Source organism: Mustela erminea, chromosome 19 (assembly GCF_009829155.1).
Source record: "Mustela erminea isolate mMusErm1 chromosome 19, mMusErm1.Pri, whole genome shotgun sequence".
Lineage (NCBI taxonomy): Eukaryota > Metazoa > Chordata > Mammalia > Carnivora > Mustelidae > Mustela > Mustela erminea.
Window position 1 is genome coordinate 48,140,624 of NC_045632.1, and position 20,136 is coordinate 48,160,759.

At 55.1% G+C, this 20,136-nt stretch overlaps 1 protein-coding gene and 1 non-coding gene across 3 annotated transcripts; both read right to left on the reverse strand.

The window, feature by feature from the left end:
* Positions 1 to 151: 151 nt before the first annotated feature.
* FCSK (fucose kinase) lies at positions 152 to 19,513 on the reverse strand. Of its 2 annotated transcripts, XM_032325225.1 has the most exons (24): positions 19,445 to 19,513; positions 14,888 to 14,990; positions 14,196 to 14,347; positions 13,342 to 13,392; positions 11,182 to 11,307; positions 10,782 to 10,854; positions 10,363 to 10,460; positions 9,899 to 9,979; positions 9,156 to 9,275; positions 8,801 to 8,972; positions 8,303 to 8,415; positions 7,543 to 7,644; positions 7,260 to 7,430; positions 6,822 to 6,886; positions 6,048 to 6,418; positions 5,238 to 5,448; positions 4,890 to 5,056; positions 4,577 to 4,798; positions 4,140 to 4,283; positions 3,858 to 3,977; positions 2,107 to 2,294; positions 1,923 to 2,022; positions 1,170 to 1,393; positions 152 to 1,002 (listed from the first exon to the last, which is right to left on the reverse strand). In XM_032325225.1, the coding sequence occupies exons 2-24, from the start codon at positions 14,967 to 14,969 to the stop codon at positions 916 to 918; spliced, it is 3,240 nt and encodes a 1,079-aa protein (XP_032181116.1). In that variant the 5' UTR covers positions 14,970 to 14,990; positions 19,445 to 19,513; the 3' UTR covers positions 152 to 915. The 2 variants fall into 2 exon arrangements, with proteins under 2 accessions (XP_032181116.1, XP_032181117.1); XM_032325226.1 differs by lacking the exons at positions 13,342 to 13,392; positions 14,196 to 14,347; positions 14,888 to 14,990; positions 19,445 to 19,513 and adding an exon at positions 12,892 to 13,017.
* Positions 14,537 to 14,640, reverse strand: LOC116580359. Its single transcript, XR_004281614.1, has one exon. It is a non-coding gene; the product is annotated as a U6 spliceosomal RNA (small nuclear RNA).
* Positions 19,514 to 20,136: the final 623 nt, after the last annotated feature.

Sequence of the window (20,136 nt, forward strand, 5' to 3'; positions counted from 1 at the left end):
CCCACAATGAAGCACGCACCTCAACCTCCTCTAATCCTGGATCCTCATGCCCCTCCTGGGCCCTTAGCACCAGGAGCTGGATCATCTCAGGGGCAGTTGCCCACAGTGCCAACACAAGTGAGAATTACTCCTGGCAGGGACAAAAAAGAGCTTTATGAAAACAGCCTGTAAGGGCAGAGAAAATTTATTCCGAGAAGGTTGCAATCCTGAGAACCAACTGCCCATAGGCACTGGGTCATGTGGCATCGTCCGTAGTGTTAATGGTTAAGGCCTCTATTAGCGGTGACTTTCTGTTAAGACTGCATTGGCTCATGGCCACAAACAGGAGTATGGACCCACACCCCTGTTCCGCCTCCCCCATCAAGTCAGGCTGAATTCCTCATTCAGAATTCCTCATCAAGTCAGGATTGTTCCTCATTGTCCGGCTCCCTGGCTGGAGGGCAGTGAGTGTTGAACAGCAAGTCTCTTCTCAGGCAAACGCCTGACCTCTGAGGAAGGCCACAGGAAATACCTCAGAGAGCCTTTTCAGGGTTGGCCTTAACCAAGGGACCCCAGCCATCTGCTAAAGCTGGTCATCCTTTTTCCAGGCCCTCATGGAGAATAAGGAGGCCAAGGCCCAAGGTGGGCCTTTGTAAAGGCCACATGGGACACTGAGCTTAGGACTTTCCTATGTCCAGATGGAGCAGAGGCCAAGCCTAGGCCACAGTCAACCAGAAGGTCACAGACCTATTCCCAGGCACCATCCATTCCCAAGCTCCAGAAAGGGCTGGGCCCCAGTTCCCGGTAGCTGGCTTCCCTTGGAAGGGCTAGGTAGAGAGTAGAAGGCTGACACTCCCATGGGGGAAGGAAGGGCAGGGCTGCTGTAGCTCCAGGTTTTCTCCTCTTACAAAGAGACAAGCCTTCTGGGAAGGAGCATCAGGTTGAAGTCTCACCACCCGGTAGCTGCAGGCTCAGGCCCTGAGTGTCCACTTGTACCAGGTGGACGCTGTAGTTCCCGAGGCCCTGGGAGCAAAGGACAGGAGGTGTTCAGAGAACAGGAGGCTCTGAGCAGGCCACAAACTTCATGCTGCTAGGTGGTCTGGGGACTTGCAGCTGTAGCCCCTGCTTAGTGGTGGGCCACAGTGAGGGCTCCTGTCCCCCACCAATAACCACACCCCCAACACAGGTACCTCAGTCTTGGCCAGGACAGCCTCCAGAGCCTCCTTCTGCCGCGGCTCCTTGGTCAACAGATAGAGAAAACCCCCGCCACCTGCCCCTGCCAGGCTCTGGCCATGTACGTGGGGGGCCAGGACATCCATCATACGCCGCACAGCCAGGGGCTCACAGCCTGGAGCCATGAGCTTCTTTTGTTCCCAGTATGAGGTCAGGCACTGGCCCAGCAGAGGCAGGCTCCCTGGAGAGGGGACAGAGAGGAGTGGCCTGCCTGAGCCAGGATATTCCTTCAACACCCATTTGTAGACCGAAAGAGGTGCCAAGGGGCACTACTTAACCAGTATCATGGTTAAAAACCTAGATCCAGTCCTGGCTGGAAACAGGAGTGCTGAAGCCCACCACACAGGGTTGTTTGAGGACTAAAGGTGCATAGAGCAGCTGGCATGGGGTCCAATACAGTTTATAGTCAACTGTGGCCACACACATGGAACCCTAATCCACTGAGTCTGGAATTCAACAGTGGGGCTGAGCCTCCTTCCCAGTCTGCTGCCTGGTCAGTGCAGCTAGAGGCCTGCCTCGTGATGCAAGTGTTATCCTAAGATAGGGCTCCCACCTAAGTGTGAGACCCCACAGAGGAGACAGTAGACTTCTGTCTCCAAGGGCCTCATATATGGGGTCTGAGCCAAGCCTGCAAAGGCTCCTGACCTCAGACCCACAGGTGACAAGGTACTCACTCCTAGTGCCCTGAGACCCAATAAGAAGGACCTCACCTCGGCGGAAGGCTTCAGCACATTCCTCGGTGTGCCGCACCAGGCTGTGGGCATTCTGCACGACGGCAGGCAGCCGGGCATACCAGTTCCTCAGCACATCCTGCAGATGGGGCAGGAGGGAGGCAGTAAGGATGTGGGCCCAGCCGAGCTGCCTGCCTCTCTCCCTCCTGGGGCCAGGGCTCACCTGCAGCAGATTCCGTGCCAGCCGGGTCTTGCCAGTGTACACCAGCAGCAGGTGGTCGTTGAGCTGCTGGACAAAGCCCTCGGGCACAATGATCTCTTCCACCTCCACCTTCAGTGGCAGCTGAGCCCGGGAGCGCCCCACCTTGATGCCAGGCATTAGGCCACCCACTTGGTCCTGCCAGCCACCTCCTGCAAGCCCAGCGTCCCATCACTTTTGGAGCCTATCTGGCTCAACTTCCGTCTCCCAGCCCTACACCCCGGGCAGGGACCAGTGTGGGAAGACAGCTTCCCCCAGCTCAGGCTGGGCCAGGTTAGCTGTGCAGCTTCTGCCCCCAGACCTGGGAAAAGGACAAGCCCAGCAAGGGGAAAGGGTTTCACTCTAGAGCCAAGCTTGGAACTCACAAGGCCTGAGTTCTGTTGCAGACCTAACTGTAAATGGAATAGGGTAAACCACATCAGAGGGTAAGCCCTAATGGTAAACTTGTCCCCTCCAGGAGAGATGACATAGGACCTTCCCTGCAGCCCCGCGAACAGGCTCTTGCACCCTGTCTTTTCTAACAAAAAGTGCTGAGGTTAGAAACCAGCTTTTCAGCAGCATCAGTGAATTTGAAAGAGCTTGTTCACATCCTGCCTTAGCAATGAACAGTATGGATCTCCTCTTGCAGCTACATAAAAGTGACACTATTTGAGAGAATTCTGATAGGCCTTTCACATCTGGGGAAGGGCCTACAAAGATTTAAAGTACAAAATGCCAATGGCAGGAAGCTTCTGGAACTTTACAGCCGAGACATGGCGGTTGGCGTCGGGCCCCCAATATCAAGAACTCTTTACCAGCACCCCTCTCCTTCAGAGCACTCAGCACAGAGTGTAATGATACGTTCGTTTGAGTGCTTATTGATTAAGGTCTGTCTCAGTAGGTGATGGGATTTCTGAGAGCAAGAACCCTGTTTTTGCTCACTTGCTCATTTTATCCCCAAGGCCCAACACAGAGTGGATACTTAACAAATTGTTGTCAGTTGGCTAAATGAAGGATTTGAAGGAAAATGAAAAGCCCCCTCCCCCCACCCTGCTAATGACTACCCTTTCTGGGGTGTGAATCATGGCAGTGAAGGGAGGAGGGTGGGCTACAAAGTAGCCAGAGAAGATGCCATAGTCAGCCATCCAGCTTCCTTCCCAGGGTCCTGCAGGTGAGGCCCTGCATCCGGAGGTGACCAGAGTGCCACAGGATCTGGAGTCAGACAAACCTTCAACTGCTCTCCCTTGTGCACAGATTCCAAGGGGCCATGGTAGTATTGGGGAGGAAGGTGCCAGTAACATTCCATTATGATCACAGCCATGTATTGGGCCCTTTGCGCAACCCCCTATGGTAGTGGGGGGCACATGTGCCCAGAAGACAAGCTTAAAGTTCTATCCCGTATTCCAAACCCTCCTTTGCCCAGACCCACCCTGAGGGACAGCCCTTGGTGGGGACAGAATCATGAGGACTAGCACTGGGTATAACAGGTACCTAGTAAGACACATGAAAGCTACAGCACAGAATCTGTCATTTAGCAGGTGCTCCTAAAGCATCAGGCCCTTGGAGGCTGAAACATTTCAAGTTGAAAACCAACCATAAAGGCTCAGGGTAGTAAGAAGAACACTGTAGCCACTTTAAGCAGTACAGTTACATGGCTGTCTGCAAGTCCAGGGAGCCCCTGGAGGGCCTCGGAGAAATGCCTGTGACCTCCGTCCTGCCCCAGGGCGGTCCCATACCTGTGGTGAGCACCTGTTCCAGGTGCAGCACTGCATGGATCAGGGCCTTGGTGCCCACCACCCGGCCCGCGGCCCTCTGCAAGGCGGCCAGGGCTGCGCCTGCCAGGATGCTGCTCGTGCCTGCAGGGTGCCGAGGAATACACCAGACATGAAAAAGCCCTGCCCGGCCCCGTCCTGTCCCACCGGCTCCCTCCACTGGGCAGAAGTTGGGGAAGGGATCAGAGGGGAGGCTGGGGGTTAGGGATGCAACCGATGGGCAGCAGGGAGACAAGAACCGCTCACCAAGACCAGAGCCATGGGGCAGCTCAGACCAGGCGTGCAGCTCAAAGCCTCCCCCGAAGGTCTGCAGCAGCTGCTCTCTCAACGAAAGCTTGGAGCCGATATGCACAATCCCCGCACAGATGAAGGCTGCCTTCAGCAGAGCCCCTGCAAAGGGACCAGCAAGGAATTTGGTTTCCAAGGGTAGAAGCAGATACCCCAAGCCACCTCCACTACTGCCCAGCCCAGCATGGGGCTCACTGGGGGACAAAAGCCCAGCAGTATTATAGGCCCCATCTCTAAGCCATAAAAGGCCCTCTGATGACTTCAGGGCTCCTCCACCAGACCAGCTCACCCTCAGGCCAGGCTTCTGTGGCCTGCAGGGTCTCCAAGGTTCTGCCCTCACCTCTCAGCTGGCCACAAGTGCCATGCCCGCCTGTAGATGTCACAAGTGCCCTGACCTGGGGCATGGGGCTGGCAGTAATCCTGCAGGTCATCCAGGCTCCAGCATACCATCTTCATGGCCATCTTGTCCTGCCGAGGCCCCACTGCCAGCCACAGCTCGGGCTCCGGGATGCGGCGTGCCCTGGCCCCGATGGGCCGGCGGCCATCCACTCGCACAGCCAAACCCAGCACTGCCCCACCGAGCTCATAGGCAAGCGGTGGCGTGTCACTCCAGCCACCTTCAGCAATTGGACAAGATCAAGTCGGTCACAAGGGCTGCGAGCCCAGCTCTGGGGTGGCTACCTTCACCTCCACCCCCCTGGGGCTCACCAGAGAAATCCACACGAGCCGGGCACTCGGCCACCACCCACTGCCCAGGTGCTGGCAGCTCTACCGGCTCCGTGGAGACAAAGTGCTGGGCTGACATCACAGCTTGGCGGATGAGAATCTGCCCGGCTCCCTCATAGTGGCGGGCAGCTCGCACCAGCAAGGCCGGCCTGCCAAGAGGTCAGGGAGATAGGCTGGCATGCAGCCCCAAGTTGGGAATGGACTGTCTGGGCTTGGGGACCCGACTGCTCTGGGTAACCTGGGTAGGAAGACGCCCCACCTCCCTGTGGGTCTCCACCTCCAAGGATGGCCAGGGACCTCTACAAAGGTCTTGATGTCATTAGCACCCACCTGGTCAGCCACTTGTCCCGCTCCTGGGCCAGCGCCTGCACACCTCCCACCAGGTCTCCGCACTCCAGGTAGGAGAAGGGCCGCATCCACCCAGGGTTGGCAGCTGGCCCACTCCGTAAGCCTCCTTGACCCTCCGCCATGCAGCCCAGGACATCAGCCACACAGGCCAGAGCCCGGGCTGCCACACCAGGGTCTCCTGCACCAGCTGCAACTGAGAAACCAGGAGTCAGTGTGGTGGGGGAGGGGCCTGCCCCTGAAGACTACTTGGCCATCCCCAAACACTCCAGGTCCCTCATACCTCTTCGCTTTTGCCCAAGATGTGTCCTTGCCCATGAACATTCCCTGCCTTGCTGCCTGGGAAAGTTCTTCTCATCAGCCCTACCCAGATGTGCCTCTTCACCCCTCACCCGGGATGTCCCCAGAGGTTGGGAGCTCAGGCTTCCAGGTCAGACCACCCGGGTTTACTCTCAGCCCTACCCTCAACCGGCTTAAATGGGAATAATGAGATCTGCCCATGAGGCGAAGGCTGAGCCCCTAGCCTGTGTGCCTGGGCCTCCAGATGGAGCCAACCACATCCCAACCCACTGCAAAACACGAAGGGTTTGCTGATGCCCCAAGGACCCAGAGGCTCAGTCCTGGGCCTCAGCCTCTCACCAAACTCCCCACGGACAGGGATAAAACTTCCCACAAAGTTACAAGTACACTCTACTGCGTCTCTCCCCTGCTTTAAAGTCTCTTGGCTCCCTAGTGCCCTCAGACCGATGAGCCAGAGGGCAGGTGACGGTGGGACGGGCTTTCCAGTACACTCACCCTGGTCCAGCGTGGCCAGCAGGAGCCCAGGACAGCCCTCTCGGACAGCGGCCCGGATCAGCGGGCGCAGGCTAAGGTCCTGCCGGGCCTCCAGCACATGCCTCGCCTTACGCAGGGCCTGGCAGAAGAACAGGTCCCGGCGGAAGGCCAGTATGGCAGCCCGGTCCAGGCACAGCTGCAGCTGCTCCCAGGACAGACGCCAACAGGCCCGCCAGGCCCGTAGGGCCTTGCCCCCATCCTCCTGGGGGTCCAGCATCCATAGCAAGTCCTGGGGCCCCAAGGCCCTCGAGGGGTGGAGCATAGGAAAGAGGCGGGCACTAAGAAGGCAACGTTCTGCAGGGGGAGTGTCTGGATCCCACAGATCCCAGTCCCTAATGTGAGGAAAAGGCACATTAGCGGGGGGAAGCCAGGGCTCCTGCCTGGTCACCAAGCCCTGACTGCCTGTCAGCTGGGAGCTGGCTCACTCATGGGGACAGGACAAACTCCTCCGGAGGCAGCCCAAGTGGACAATTCAGAGAAGGAGGCCCAGCTGCCTTGCCTCCTTTCTTAGACCACTGAACAAAATCCCAAAGCCTGAGCAGAGCCGGGAATTTGGAGTTGCCCAGGAAGATGCTGGGGCAAATCAGGCTGCCCCAAACTACCCCAAGCCCCAGGGATGGTTGGAGGGGTGGGTGTGGCTCTGTGGGGCAGGAGCAGGGGCAGGGATGAGCCCCAGAGAGGCAGCCCCCCTGCCTGCTGAGGCTCATGGAGGCCCATCGGGGCCACCCACCTTACCGAACACCTGTTTTCTGGAAGAATTCACTCCAGGACATGTTGAGATACGTTCCTGTCCCCTGCCTCTGGGGGAAGAGGAGGAGGCAGTCAGGGCATCGGGGGTGACAGGAAGGGGCGAGGGGCACTAAGGCCAGAAGGGACAGAGAGACGGGCACATATACAAGCAAGTTCTGAAACAATGTGCCAAGCTCTGGAGCCTCAATGCTCCTGCCCAGGTTCCAGGAACTCGGAGTGGAAACCTGTTTCTAGGCCCATCGACCATAACTGGCTCTGCAGTCCAAGGTGGGCCACCACCCTCTCTGGACCTCATCATCTGGCCTACAACATAGGCAGGCCAAGGCTTAGAGACACTCACAGCGGCACAGGAGCCGGGCTGGGATGCTCGAGGCTCCCCAAAGCCTTACAGCGGGCAATGAGGGAGTGGGGGAGGACACCTACCTCCCAGCTGTCTAGACGGCCAACGAGGGTGAATACACGGCCTGGGGCACCGTGCAGCCGCACGTGGTGTCCCTGCAGGACAAGATCGTGCAGCTCCAAACCACGCAGGGCCTCGCACTGCGCTGTGTCCAGGCCACTCACAAGGCAGCCAGTGCCGATGTGAACGGGGCCCTGGAAAAGAGAAGGCAGACATCCCAGCACAGCCCTTGGTACCCCCACCAGTCCACTCTGGACCCGGGCCCCTGAAGCCCTGCCCTCCCTCTACCACGCTCCCTGGCCTCACCTGAAGGTGGCAGTGTTGCAAGACACTCCCAGCACCCAGCTGGACGGGGCCCTCCAGCAGGCAGCTGACCACAGAGCTGCCGCCGCCCAGGAGCTCCAGCTCCTGTGAAGCCAGGGAGGAGGTGGTGAGAGCCCCAAGCCCAGGACTGCCCAATCCCCTTGAGCATCCAAGGCTCTGGCCTGAATTCCCGCTGCTACCCAAGCCTGATGGCCAGCCAGATCCCTCTACCCTGGTCCCACCTTCAGGCCAGCTCCCCTCACCCCTTGTCCACGCTGGCCCCTAGCGGCACACTCTGCCCGCCTTCTCCCCCAGACCGAATCTGCCCTCCATGACAGAGGTCCCCCATGACAGCTCTCCCAGGAATCCTCTCCCACCTGTCTAGCCACCCCCACCCCTGCCACCCTGAGGGCCACTTGTGAGCTTCCTGACACCTGCCTTCTTCCTCAGCTCACGGCACTGACCCTGGCCTGTCGCCTCAAATGTACCTGTCTCCCCAAGCAGACCCCACAGAAAGCGTGAAGTGAGTTTTCTCTAGTTTCTCAGTCCGGCAGACCTGGCCACTCATTGGCTCTGTGGCTTTAAGCAAGATACTTAACCTCTCTGAGCCTCCAGTGCCTCAAGTGAATGATGAGAATAATCGCGCCTACACTCATAGGTGGTCTGTTCCAAGCACCGGCTATCCCTTCCCTTTCCTGAAGCCGCAGGTACCCCGGCAGGCACTTCTGCTGCCCCCCCCCCCCCCGCCCCAGGCAGGCCTTACCTCCACCTGGGAGTGCACTACCCGGGCCCTGGGAGCCCCTGGGAACGTGAGGCTGCCCAGGAACACACTGGCCGAGTTGCTCAGGTAGCTGTAGCTGCCCTCAGGGACATAAGCTGTAAAGATACGAGGACTGACCCCAACCTCCTGCCTGCTGAGGCAGATGCCAGCCAGGCCTCCCACCGGAACACACATCATCAGGCCCCGGGAAGGCAGGCCGGCCAATGTGCCCCTGTGCCCCTGGGGAAGTGGGAATCTAAAAAGGCTCAGCACCTGTCCCAGTCACCCAGCTAGGAGCAGAAAGACTGTGACTGGAGCCCGGGAATGAGACAAAGGAGAAGGGAAGAGAGTTATGGGTTCTGGACTGGGAGAGGGTCATTGTCCGGCAGGCACTAGGCCTGTCTGGTCTGGGAGCCTGGGGTTCGGGCAGGAAGCCACCTCATCAAGGGGCCCTCACTCCTGTGGTCTCCCCGCCCCAGAGAGCCGAGCGGCAGTACCCACCCATGGTGAGGGGCTGATCGCGAAGCTCCCTCCACAGCTCAGCCCGGGCAGCCTGCAGATAACCTGTGCCGTCCGAGTCACCTTGCCCCATCTCTGGGGGCTGCCCTGCCAGGAAGTCCTCCCTGTTCACGTTCCGGGCCATGCAGAGCAGGATGTCGAAAAAGAGAGACAGCTGGGGCAGGGGTAGGAAGCACAGCTATTGGGAAGGTTCCTGGGCTGAGCTGGGGAGTCTCATTCCCAGAGACACCGACCCAGAGAGGGAAAGGGACAGGCCCAAGGCCATGCAATGAGGCGGCCAGTGTCAGGGTGTCTACCTATCCAAGGCCTGGGGACCCCAGCCCACACCCCTGGTCACCTGGACAGGCCGGGCTCCGGAGTCCAAGCCCATGTAGGTGCAGGCATCCAAGGGCGGGCTCACATGGGTGGCCAGGAGGTGCTCAGCTGTCTCCACAGAGAAGAAGACCACCCCGGACACCTGAAGAGGTCAGGGTCAGGTGGGGAGCATGGTATGCTGGGGCCAGGCTTGGGCCTGAGTTGGGAAGGGTATGGGAAGGCCCATGCAGACGGGTCAGGCAAGGTTGGCTGCCACACCGGGCAGGGTCCTTTGTGTCTGGGCCACTCCAGCACCCAGGCTCCAGGCTTACTGGGAGGGGCTCCCACTCAGGGACCCCTCAACAGGCACGTTCTGACACCCCCCCCCTCAATTTTCAGGCCTTCCTGAACTAGAGATAGAGAACGAGAAATAGTTCCCTATCTTCCTCAAGGTCCAGTCGCAAACCCTTACCCAATAGCCCTATCCTTGTCTTTCATTCTAAAAGCATCCCCCAAGTTAGATCCTAGACTTCCTCCCAACTGCTTCCCGAAATTACCCACATTCTGGTTCGGGACCAGACCCTGAATTCCAAGGCCACACCTTCCTCAGATTCTAGCTCTACTTGCACCCTGAACACTAGTTCTAGACGTTACTCAGCTTCTGGTTCTGGCCTGCCCCAGAATCTTCAGGAAGGAGTGGAGCTCTGCCCTGAACGGGAAGGCAAACACTCCCTGCCTCATCCCAGAAGGCCTCCAAAGCCCCCAGCGTGGGTCTAGCAGCCGTACCAGTGGCACCCGCCCATCCGGCCTGGCACACCGCTCTATCTCTGCCTCGGTGCCTTGGTAGTAAATGTCCAAAACGAAGCCCTGCGTCGGGTGGGGAAGAAAACAGAGTTAGGGCAAAGAGCAAGGGAGGACCAGCCCGGAGGGGACCGCAAGGTGTTCTCCCAATGAAAACCAGGCCCCAGCATGCTGGGTGGGGGGAGGGGGGGGACAGGAGCGCCGACACTCCCACCCCCCCACCCCCCCACCCCCGACGGTAGAGGGCAGGCTCTGAAAGTCTTCACACCTGAGTGCAAGCGCTGCACCCAGCAGGAGCCAACTAAGTGAGCACAGGGACTGTTTGCAGGGGAACTGCTCCCGATCCACACCACGCCAGAAAGCCCAGGATGATCGGCTTCCCTGAGCACAGGGCCAGGAGGCCAACCCAGATGGTTCAGTGGCCCACACCACTGTCGCAGGGGCACTACCTGGGCATCAGTGAGGAAAACACCATGGTTCCGGGCATAGGCCGTGCTCCCTGGAAGGGCAATCACTCTGGCTCCCCGGAAGTTGTCCCAGCTGATCCCTGTGAGTGAGGCAGTCAGGCAGGTCCCTGGGGCCCCCCAAACCAAGACACAGGGCCCCAGCCAGGAGGAGGCAAGAGCTCTGGGGAGGGGCATCCAGACACCTCTATAGGGAACATGTCTCCGAAGACAATGGACATTCCTCTGGGAGAATGATAACACCTGCCCTCCCAAAGTTCTTCCACAGAGCCCTGCAGGGTGGAAGGGGCAGGGTGGGGTGTCTCCATTCTCTAACCAGAGGGGGAAGGGAAGCCCAGAGATCACGTGAAGAAAGGTGGCTGGCTGTGGCTAGGGTAGGCAGTCCCAAGCCTTCTCAGGCTCACCTGGGTTCGGAGGAACGGACAGCAGCATGTCGGTGCTGCAAACCCACACACCTGGCGGGGAGCCCGGGCCCAGCTGTGGAGGAGGGAGAGCATGGAGCCGGCGGCCTGGCCCAGCTCTCTGCTCCCACACAACCCAGTGGTGGCCTGTCCAGGAGGACTCTGGCTGCTGGGCCTCCCCCGACCAGTGGTGCCAAGGCCGGTCCTTCCCTCTACTCTGAGCGGGACACCTCTCCACCCGCATGGCCCAGACTAACTTCCTGAAGCTCCAGCTCTGGGCACCCCCAGAGCCGTTCCTCCCGGCATCTCCTGTCTGCACCAGCACAGATGGCATAGGCGGGGGTGCTGTGGGAGAGCCATGGCTCGCTCTGAGCCGAGGCCCCATGATCACCGCCAGCCTCACCCGATGGCTCATGATGTCCAGCAAGCAGTCCAGGTTGCAGACCACGGCCTCCACCGGAGCCTCGGGGTTCTCCACAGGGAGGCAGGTGAAGGCCCGGCCACAGTCCTCAAAAGGGAAATCTCTGCCCTAGGGAGGGAGCAGCCACAAGAGAAAGAACCCTCAGGGCAGAGAGCCTGGGGACAACCTATCAGCTGTGCCAGGCAGGAAGCCATTAAGCTAGAAGACTTTTTACAATGTACATTTTCTCTGGCCCCTGGCTGGCTTAGTCCATGGAGCACGCAAATCTTGACCTTAGGATGGTGAGTTCAAGCCCCACACTGGGTGTAATTACTTAAAATCTTAATGTGAAATGCGCTTTCTCAGTTTTTTTTTTTTTATTATTATTATTTGAGAAGAGAAAGAGCACAAGGAGAGGAAGAGGAAGAAGCAGACTCTCCTCTGAGCAGAGAGCCTGAAGTGGGGCTCGATCCCAGGACCCTGGGATCCATGACCTGAGCAGAAGGCAGACGCTTAACTGACTGAGCCACCCAGGGCCTCATCAGAGTCCTTTCTTTCTTTCTTTCTTTTTTTCAGAGCTTTTTTTAAAAAAAGATTTTATTTATTTATTTGACAGACAGAGATCACAAGTAGGCAGAGAGGCAGGCAGAGAGCGGGGAAACAGGTTCCCCACTGAGCAGAGAGCCAATGCAGGGCTCCATCCCAGGACCCCGAGATCATGACCTGAGCCGAAGGCAGAGGCTTAACCCACTGAGCCACCCAGGCGCCCCCAGAGTTTTTTCTTATAACGTTTTCAATTACATGATTATGGTGAAAAATGAGAAAGTGCAGATCTGCAAAGATAAGACAATTCCTCAGAGATAATAGCCATTGTCCTCATTTTGAGTTGTATCCTTTCAGATTTTTCATTTTTAATGAGATAATGAGCAGGTGGAGACAACAAAACTTCACACACACACACACACACAACTACAAGTAAAACCAGGGGGAAAGACTGGGAATTATATCAATGTCAATATCCTAGCTGTGGTTACATTACAGATCTCGAAAATATTACCACTGGAAAAATCTGGGCTAAGTTGGCAAAGGCTTCTCTTTGTATTTTTTCTTGCACATGGATCTGTATTCATCTTAATCAAAATTCCAATTAAAAGGGCACTGGAGGGGCACCTGGGTGGCTCCATGGGTTAAGGCCTCTGCCTTCGGCTCAGGTCGTGATCCCTGAGTCCTGGGATCTAGCCCTGCATCGGGCTCTCTGCTCAGCGGGGAGCCTGCTTCCACTTCTCTCTCTATCTGCCTGCCTCTCTGCCTACTTGTGATCTCTGCCTGTCAAATAAATAAAATAAAATTTTTTTAAAAAAATAATAAAAGGGCACTTGACTGGCTCAGCTGGTAGAGCGTGCAACTCTTGATCTCCGGGTTATAAGTTAGAGCACCCTGTCGGGTGAAGAGATTACTTTTTTAAAAATCTAAACAAGGGACACCTGGATAGCTCAGTTGGTTAAGTGACTGACTCTTGATTTTGGCTCACGTCATGATCTCAGGGTCCTGGGATCAAGCCCTGCATAGGGCTCCCTGCTCTGCGGGGAGCCTGCTTCTTGCTCTCTGTCTGCCACTTCCCCTGCTTGTGCTCTCTCTCTCTGTCAAATAAATAAATAAAATCTTAAAAAAAAAAAAAAAGAAAAAAAGCTGAGGTCATTTATATAAACTTACATGGCTGGCTCTTCCCAGTAAACAATGAAAACACATTCCCTGAATGCTCAGAGCGAGCCAGGCCAGGCCCTGTTTTAGCATCTGCATGGATCATCTCAGCACTTCCATGTGAAGTAGAAACTGGCATCACCCTTTTTTTACAGATGAGGAAACTAAGGCCTAGAAAGAAAGGGTCAAGTGACTCGTCCAAGGTCACAGACCGGTTCAGTCTCTGTCCAGGCCAATGCGTAGAGTTGGCTGGACTTCTAAATCATAATAAATCAAACCAATACAAGTGCTGCTTATATTCAGCCTGTCCCTATTTCCAGACACTCGGACCAATTCTGACTCTGATTCTTCTGGATTTGCCCAATGAGCACCTTGCACAAAAAATAAAAATAAAACAACTATCTAACCCATGGTTCCAGCCTTCAGCACGGCCCCCGCAGAAACACGCAGCCCCCTACTAACCATGTGCAGGATGAGGATCCGCGCCGACTGCAGGACATCCGATGTGACCACCTGTCAAAAGTGCAAGAGCCCCATTGACAGAAGCCTCGGCGGACGGTACCCAAGGATGCTGTCCTCTTGTTCAGGGAAAGACCCCCAACACAAATTCACTCAGGTACCAAAGGAAGAAAAGCCAAGGTCAGGACCAATGGCCATAGGCAGGCAAGGGGTGGCCTTGGCCCTTCTGGATGAGAGAGCCTAGAGGCCTTCCACCTGGGCCATCCCTCTGCCCCTATTTTTTAGGGGAATCTATAGGCAAGAATGTATGGTTAGCGGGGTTACTCACGGTAAGTCAGCTCCACGGCAACCAAACAGTGGTGGCCTCCCCGGACATGGCCACCTCCGTCCCCGTGACCAGCCTCGCTCCCTACACCAGGGAGCCATGAGGGCAAGGTGGCTGAGTGAAGGGGCTGTGGGGGGGGGGGGGGGAGGGGGCGGGGACATGGCCCCAGTGGGAACACTGACCCCATGCCCTGCACAAAGAGGGCAGCTCTATCCCAGTGCCGGCAAACAGTTGTCACAGGGGAAAGAGAGGCCAGGAGAGAAAGATGGAAGTTTTCAAGAGAAGCTGGAAAGGCTAATTCTGAGATCCTGGCTCCAATGTTCTAGAACCATTAGAAGGTCTGGCCCTGCCTTCCCCCTGCCCCCCACCTGCTAAGTCTGCCCAATTTATAGGTATGAAAATGGGTACCAGATGCTGAACTGGCCAGGTGATGGAGCCCAGAGCTGGTGACCTTGGAGACCATCTGTCGTGAGCCCCCATCCCTATTCCGACCAGCGTGCGTGCCGGAGGAGGGCACACCGTAGGCACTCACCGTGAAGCCTGCCCGGGCACTCAGGTGTTCGGCAGCCACCAGCAGGGCATTGAGGGTGGCCCCTCCGCTCCCCACACGTGTCTCAGGGTCCTCCACGGCCAGTAACAGCGTCCCAGGCGGGATCTGCTCCCGCTTCTGGCGCACCTCCAGCTCTGGGGTCAGAACGCAAGCTGGGACCAGCTGCCAGCCTCCCCACCCCGGTCCAGAGCAGCAAAAGCCAATCTCCTCAGAGTCACTATTTTCTCTTAATTAACTCAGGAGAGCTTATTTTGCACTGAGGTATAATGGACATATAACATTCTGTGCATCTCGTCTGTACGTCATGATTCAGTATTTGAAAAAGAAAAATGGAATGTGGCACAAATGTGCATGCCAGCCCTGCAGAGAAGCCATTGCTAACCTTCTCTGTGTGGTTCCAATTTCAACATACATGCTGCCAAAGCAAACACTTAGTAGCTTTTCATGGAGCCACTTGTTAGATCTTCACCCAACTCTATGAGTAAGTACAACCAGTCCCATTTAATGGACACAAAAAACTGAGTCTCCATGGAAATGACATGATGGGTCTTGAGGTCACATGGCTAGAAAGCAGCAGAATCTGGGCTTTAACCCAGGTCCTCCCAGCTCGTGGGGCTGTGAGGGTGTGATGAGGAATCTACATCAGAGGCAAAGTGGGAGGGAGGGTCCCCTACCTGTCTGGAAGACATGGACACTCTCCTGGTACTGACATGTCAGGATGATGACCGTCCAATCGACCCCCTTGGGCTGCTCCATTCTGGCCAAAGTTCAGGGCTCTGTGAGACAGAGATGAAGCTGTGTGTGTGAACTTTTGAAAAAAAAAATTATCTTACCCTAAAATTGATTCCTGCTGGTACACAGTTCAACACACGTATGGGGCCGCCTGGGTGGCTCGGTCAGTTAAGTGTTGGACTCTTAATTTCGGCTCGGGTCACGATCTCAGGGTTGTGAGGTCAAGCCCCTGCTTAAGATTCTCTCTCTCCTTCTCTGTCTGCTCTTCTTACCCCCTCTCTAAAAAAAACCTCAAAAGACAAACAAAATCCTGCATGCCATCCCTTTGGGCACACCCCACTCCATCCTTCACCCCCGACAACCACACTGTTCTCTGTAGCTATGGTTCAGCTACAATCTTTTGAGTTTGGCTTCTTTCACTCAACATAATGCCTTTGAGGCTCATCCAAGTTGACTGCACATACCAGTAGTTCTCTCTACTCACCAAGCAGTATCCCACTGCACGGACTGGCATCCGTGGTCTCGAAAGACACCTGGGCTGTTTCCAGGTTTGGAGAATCATGGACAAGAGCTGCTACAAACATTTGCGCGTGGGCTGCGTGTGAACGTAAGACCTCATCTCTGCCAGTGTACACCCAGGTATGGGAAGGCTGGGTTGTGTGTGAGTGTATCTGACTTTCTCAATCTGGTTGCGTGTGATTTCCTCAGGAGAGGGAGTGAGGGGAGCAGGGTGGGGTTGACAGTGCGTCCCCATCTGCAAGCAAAGGGCTTTATTCAGTCTCACTCATCATTCAGGTATTGGCTGTGAGCTAGGGGGAGGGGAGAGGAGGGGAGAACGGTTCTAACCTCCTAGGCTCCTGAAGCCAAGGACAATTCCCCGGAGAAGGGAGTAGCTGTGGGAGGGATGCACCAACCTGTTCAAAAGGATAAGGCAGGGTGCCAACAGCGCCCACTACAGGGACCTTGGAGGGGACCTTCCCTTCCAGAAGCTCCAAGCCAGAAGAGGGCTACAAGGCGCTTGGCAGCCATCTTCCTCTAGGGCACTCTGAGCAAGTGAGGGGTAAGTGGGCCAAAGCTATGGCTCCACCCTCTCCTACTTTGGCCCCACCCTCTCCTAGCCGCCTCAACATTCCTCTCCTACCAAATGGGAAATGAATTGGACTCTTGAGTCCCCAAGACCATGTGTAAACAGTCCTCAAAAGCCCCCTGGCATCCACCTCTGGCAGGGGTCTGAGTGCTGTCCCACAAAGCAGCAGCCCCCCACCTCTTCCCTCTGACTTCCAAAGCTCAGCATGGTGAGGGATGATGGGGGGCCCAGAGTGTGTGTCCGGGAGTCAGCCTACTCTCTAAGTCAGCCTACTCTACTCACTAAGAGCCAGCAACAACAGCATCTCTCACACCAGACTCTGCAGCCATCAAGCCTATGGTTAGCTAAGGCTGACAGTCACCACCACTTGGCAACACCCACACTCCCACCAGCTTTCAGGGAGAGCCTCCACCACTAAGAGAAATTGCTCTGTTCCCTGCTAAGCCCAGGAGGGAAATCCAGAGGGGAAGTCCGAGCTAGAGATCTTGGCCAGCCACCTGAGGAAGAAGGCATTCCCCAGGATGTCCATCTGGCCTTTCCAGTAAAGGAGCCTCGTGGGACTCCAGCTTGGCCACAAACTTACCGCGTGATCTCCAGCACCCTAACACCCTCAGGCCTCCTGCAGCAGAGAGTCTAACTGACAAGTGCCCCCAGCTTGTTCACATGGAAGCAACACTTCCACCAACTCTTCCCAACCCATCAATGACTCCGTGCAGCAAGGACATGAACACAGACCAACTCCTGCAAGATGGGGATCCTCTGAAAGACAACCTAGGCTCCTGAAGTTCCCATCAACCCAACAGAACGGTCTCAGAGCTGCAAGCGTGTCAAACATCTTTCCTATCTCCCTTCCTTCCTTCCTTCCTTCCCTTCTTCTGCTGCTCCTTCACAGGCAGCAGCCTGACAGCTCTCCCTGACTGCTCTAGCTCCCTCCCCTTCTTCCCCCTTCCCCAAAAAATCTCTTGCAAGTCTAGTCACATCTTTGTTTCTGCTTCTCCAAGGACCTGAACCAAAATGGGGAGTATAATATCATCCCTCTCTTGGCACCTTCAAAGGAAAAAAACACCTCTGTAAGAACCTCTAACTTAAAAAAAAAAAAAAAAAAGAACCTCTAACTTCATGTCAGGGAAGTACTATCTTTATCCTCAAAGATAAGAAACTGAGGCACAGAGAGATTAAGTAACTGGCCCAAGGTTGCACAGCGAGCAAGTAGCACAGCCAAAATGAACCAGACACTTTTCTCCAGAGTCCATTCTTTTAACCACTACACTGAACCTACTTTGTGGGAACAAGGAAAGAATGAAAGGTGTAAATATATGGAAATATGGAAAGTGCTCAGAGTGTATTAGCCATTGTGACACAGTCTAAACAAATACAAGGTGATAATGAAATGAGGTCAATGTTAATGATAACAGCCGCTGGGACTGAGTTCACTGGCCCGCAGTTAAGACATTTGGGTTTTTTATCCTGGCAACATCCCTGCAGGATAAGTATTATTATCTCCACTTTAAAGAAGCTAATGGATGTGCAGCCATGACTGGGACCTGGGTCACTCTAATTTTAATTCAGGTGACAATGATAATGACATTTGGTCCCAAGCAAAGGTGCTGAAAAGGGAGCAAGGAAGAAATGTCCCAAGGAGGGTCCAATGACCCAGAAAATCTGAGCCTAGTCTTGGTCTCAGCATAATGACTGGGAGACATGGACAGGTGACAGATCATGGCCAGAGGGGAGGAGGGAAGGCCTATCTGGTCTGCACCCCACTAGAGCCTTAGGTCAGAAGAGCAGTCCCAAGCTGAAAATCAATCCTGGGAGCTCTGTTTCCATCCCTCCCTGCCTCCTCCTGTGTGATTTTGAACAGGTTAGCTCATCTCTTGCAAGCCAGAGATACCAGCCTCCTAGAACTGTTGCCAGTATTAAATAAAATGGAAACAATGTGGCATGGGAGTAGAGGGGGTGCTCAATGAGTGGTAGTTCTCTCCGGGAGGGAAAGGGAACAAGAGAGTTTAACTTGACCCTGAAGGCAGTGGGAGTGAACACTACCTCTAAAATATTCTCCAGGTCAAAGATGTCCCAAAGATTAAAAAATCAGGGAAGGTCTAGGGATATCGAGCTAGGTGAAGCAGCACGCTTTACCAGATCAGCCCAAAGGGTATTTTATGGTAACACAAAAGGTGGAATGATACTAGTGGCTAAAGTTCAGGGAGCGCTTTTTTTTTGCAACACCACCGGCATTGCATAATCAGCTCACATGACTCACTCAATAGACCTATGAATTGGATCTTATCACACACGATAAAGATAAGGAAACTAGGGCGCCTGGGTGGCTCAGTGGGTTAAGCCGCTGCCTTCGGCTCAGGTCATGATCTCAGGGTCCTGGGATCGAGTCCCGCATCGGGCTCTCTGCTCAGCAGGGAGCCTGCTTCCCTCCCTCTCTCTCTCTGCCTGCCTCTCCTTCTACTTGTGATTTCTCTCTGTCAAATAAATAAAAATAAAATCTTTAAAAAAAAAAAAAAAGATAAGGAAACTAGCTGAAAGAGATGAAAGAGTTTGCTCAGTCAGACACAGCGCTACGGGCAGGACAGGTGCGTGCAACGCCAAGGTTCCTGTTCTTCAGCAACCTGTAGGAGTAAGACACCTCTCCTGCGGTGTATCCCGTCATACCTGACATTTACAGAAAAGTTAGAAAAGAACAGAGTTCTATTCCAATATTCTGCCCACTTTCAATAACATTTCATCTACTGAGGCCAAGTTTAATGTCCTCAGCCAATTTTCCCCATCCCAAAATTGGATAGGGAAGGGGAGCCAGGGACAGAACAAAATAATAAAACCTCTTCATATATGCTTTTTGGAAGAGTATTGGGGCAGGGATTTTTCATTTCTGAGCTTGAAAGGTAAAAAGAAAACAAAACAAAAACAGGCTCATGAAGGGATCTGTCTTGCCCTCTGGAAAATAAAACGGCAAACTGAAGTTGACTGGGAGTAAAATCACTCTGTAAATTATACAAACGTCCTGTAATCAAGATTTGTGCATAATGATGAGCCCAGATGGGGTAAACTAAGGCAGAAAACACTGCTTTAAAGCAGTCAGCAGCGCTGGCATCCAACGCCCCACCTGCCTCAGGGGTGAAGGGCCTCTGGGGTCCGTATCCTTCCCTGTCCCGGGCGTCCCCAAGTGCCCGGTACTGGCCAGGTCCCAGGGGTACTACTGAAAAAACCCAGACCTACCGGTCGCAGACGTATTCTGCAGCCAGGGGACGCCCAGGGGCGCTGGCAGAGTTCTCGGACACTTCCCTATCGGGAACCTGGAGGCTACTGGCCAAGCTCGGTCCTGCCGGTCCGAGAGCGTGGGCCGAAAAACAGTGGCGGGGGACCGGGGCGCGCGAAGCGGGGACCCACACGGACCGACATACCTGCCTCTGCTGGGCGTTCGACGCCGCGGGCTCTTTAACACGGCTCGCTTGTCCCCCCCCCAACCCCCACACCCTCCTCGCGGTGCACCCTAGGAAATGTAGTTTCTCCACTTCGCTTGTCCTGGCTTGTCCTCCCCAAAAAACTGACTCGGAGCTCTGTATTGCATGGGTACACAGATTTGGCGAGGGCTGCACTTGCCTAAAGGTTGTGTGAGTTCAGATCGAGAAAGAAGGTGAGATGAGAAGGGGGCTCCATAGCCCAGCAAAACTACAACTCCCAGAGGAACGAACGCTTCTTAAAGACACAGGCTCGTTTTTCTGGGACTGGAGGTTCCTCGTTTGGGGTCTGTTTAGACCCCTAGCCAGGACCTGGGGCAGCTGCTTTTCTCAGAAGAAAATAAAATCCACTGAGGGGGAAAAAAAGTAGTTGCCAGAGTGTAAGCGGCTACTGTTGGACTGGCAGTTGGCTAGTGCTTTCGTGGATTTGATGACATGGGTCCTTCCAGAAGAAACTTTGCAACTCTGCAGTAGGAAGAGAATCTGCGGAGTTTTTGGAAAAGCTGTGAATGGCAGCATTGTTTGTGATAGAGAAAAATTGTTTTTTCTCTATTCTCTAGGGTACATCTATGCCATGGAATACTATGCACAATGAGAAGGAAGTAAGTAGAACTGTGTGTACAATAGGGAACCG